General features: G+C 34.1%; 1 protein-coding gene across 1 annotated transcript; it reads left to right on the forward strand.

The window, feature by feature from the left end:
- The first annotated feature begins 360 nt into the window (after positions 1–360).
- On the forward strand, positions 361–1,617 carry LOC106779125 (NAC domain-containing protein 90-like). The gene is made up of 3 exons (XM_014667182.2): positions 361–537; positions 619–908; positions 1,029–1,617. The coding sequence occupies exons 1-3, from the start codon at positions 384–386 to the stop codon at positions 1,326–1,328; spliced, it is 744 nt and encodes a 247-aa protein (XP_014522668.1). The 5' UTR covers positions 361–383; the 3' UTR covers positions 1,329–1,617.
- Positions 1,618–2,334: the final 717 nt, after the last annotated feature.

Raw genomic sequence — 2,334 nt, forward strand, 5'->3', positions numbered from 1 at the left:
TGGAGGAAACGAAGATACACCAAAAAAAGTTTAATTGGGTTGGGCTCACACAACAAAACCAAGAAGAAGAAGAAGAAGAAAGAGATGACCAATTCAAAGTTGATGTTTACAGCAGAAAAACATCATAACATAAATATATAAAATATACACATGAAAAGGAAATAACACAAAGACGTTTTCTTACTCCCTGCAACCGCGTGGAAGTTTCCAACCAATCTCTACTCAATAACTTTTTTCATTTCACTCGGCGAACCTTTCTGCGCCACTCATCTATGGCCACGCCATTTAAGTTTTTTCTCTCCATATATATATATATATATATTATCGTACTTCATTACTACAATAACATTCAAACGGTAACTTCCCAGAACAAAAAACCAACCATGGCAGATCTCTCACCTGGTTTTCGATTCTACCCGACAGAGGAAGAGCTTGTTGCCTTCTATCTGCACAACCAGCTCGAGGGACAAAGACACGACACCAGCAGGGTTATTCCAGTCATTGAAATCAATGGCGTAGAGCCATGGAACCTCCCAAGTATAATTTACCTTCAACTTTTTCAACTCTCTGTTTAATCAGTACGTTTCAAACCTAAATGTTGGTTCTTTTTTTCATCAGCACTTGCAGGGGAGCGTTGTCGTGGAGACACGGAGCAATGGTTCTTCTTTTCGCCCAGACAAGAGAGAGAGGAGAGAGGAGGTAGACCCAACAGAACCACCGCAAGTGGGTACTGGAAAGCCACTGGCTCTCCTTGCCACGTTTACTCTTCCGACAACAAAGTCATCGGGATGAAGAAAACCATGGTGTTTTACACAGGGAAGGCTCCATCCGGAAGGAAAACCAAATGGAAGATGCATGAGTACAAAGCCATTCAACACTCTCACCAATCCAACGCAACCCCTCCCAAGGTATATTCACCATTTCTATCAAATACATTTGAACTTGCTAAGCTAGTTGTGTGGTGGTAGTTTTCACATTTAACACAAAGTACGATGTTGTTATAGTTTTTGTTTTGGTTATGTGTGCAGTTGAGGCACGAATTCAGCTTGTGTCGTGTTTATGTTATATCGGGAAGCTTTAGATCGTTTGATCGACGACCAGTAGAGATTGGAAGAGCTGAGTTAGGAGTTGATGGTGATAGAGGTGGTGGTGCTTCAACAAGTGGTCAAGAGAGAGCAGCGATGGTGGATGGATCAAGCTCTCCTGATGATACTTGTCACTCTGGTGAAGCTGGAGAAGATTGTAATGCAAGTAATAGGGTTGAGGAACCACTCTGGGAATGGGAACACTTAATTGGACATGATGACCCTTATGTCAAGCATGCTTAAACATGGAAAACCTTCTTAATTCAGTAACATGTTTAGATTCTAAGTTCCCATGGATGACAAATTAATCATCTAAATTTAGATTGGGTTAACTAAACTTCCTTCATCTCAAGGAACGTGTAATATAGGATAGGTATTAGACTTGTTTCTAAGAATTTTTTGTTGTAGGGAAGTGTTTAAAAAGTTTTGTAAGATTAACTGTTACTATTTGTTATTGATTTGTCCCGGCAAAATAAGTTTGGGAATAAGATCCCAACATATAAAAAGGGAAAGTGACGGATATTGTCCTTTTGTTTTAGTGACTTTGCAAATAGTTTCTTGTTTGTTTTACACTCTTTAAACTTACTTTCAAATGAAATTAATTGACATGTGGCAGCAGTATTAAGGAAAAAGTTTTTTTAACATACGTAATAATTTATAATTTATAATTGATTTGTTTTAAATATTTTTTTTAAAATAAATTTAAACAAATAAATAAAATGATAATATTTGTTTTGTTATTAAAAAGTTATTAAATAATGTTGTTAAAATTTCAAGATTTAATGGAAACAAATGACTTTTTCACGTAACTTTAGTTAACTTTTATGGATTGGATCATCAACTTTATTTTTCAAAAAGAAAATTTAAAGAAAGAATCAGTTAAAAATTTAGTAAAATTAATTAAAATTACGTTACTTTTCTAAAAAAAAAAAGACACTATTTCAAGTATTTAATTATGTCCGCATAAATGTTTCTTTCATTCAAATTCCATTACTAAAAAGAAAAAGAAATTTGACAGTTGCATATATAGACTATGTTGTTTACTGACTATATTCCTTGATGAGAAAAATGACTCTTTAATTTAAGTTTGCCTTTAATTTAAAAATGGATAATGATGTTTAGACAATATTTTTTTTACAACATTTGAACATTGATTATGTGTCAATCTCTGATTGGTCAAAAATTATTCCAAAATAATGTTTATGATTATTATTATTGATTGTGGAGAAATTTTTGACCAATCACAGAT

The sequence above is a fragment of the Vigna radiata genome, unplaced genomic scaffold (genome assembly GCF_000741045.1).
Source record: "Vigna radiata var. radiata cultivar VC1973A unplaced genomic scaffold, Vradiata_ver6 scaffold_425, whole genome shotgun sequence".
Taxonomy (NCBI): domain Eukaryota; kingdom Viridiplantae; phylum Streptophyta; class Magnoliopsida; order Fabales; family Fabaceae; genus Vigna; species Vigna radiata.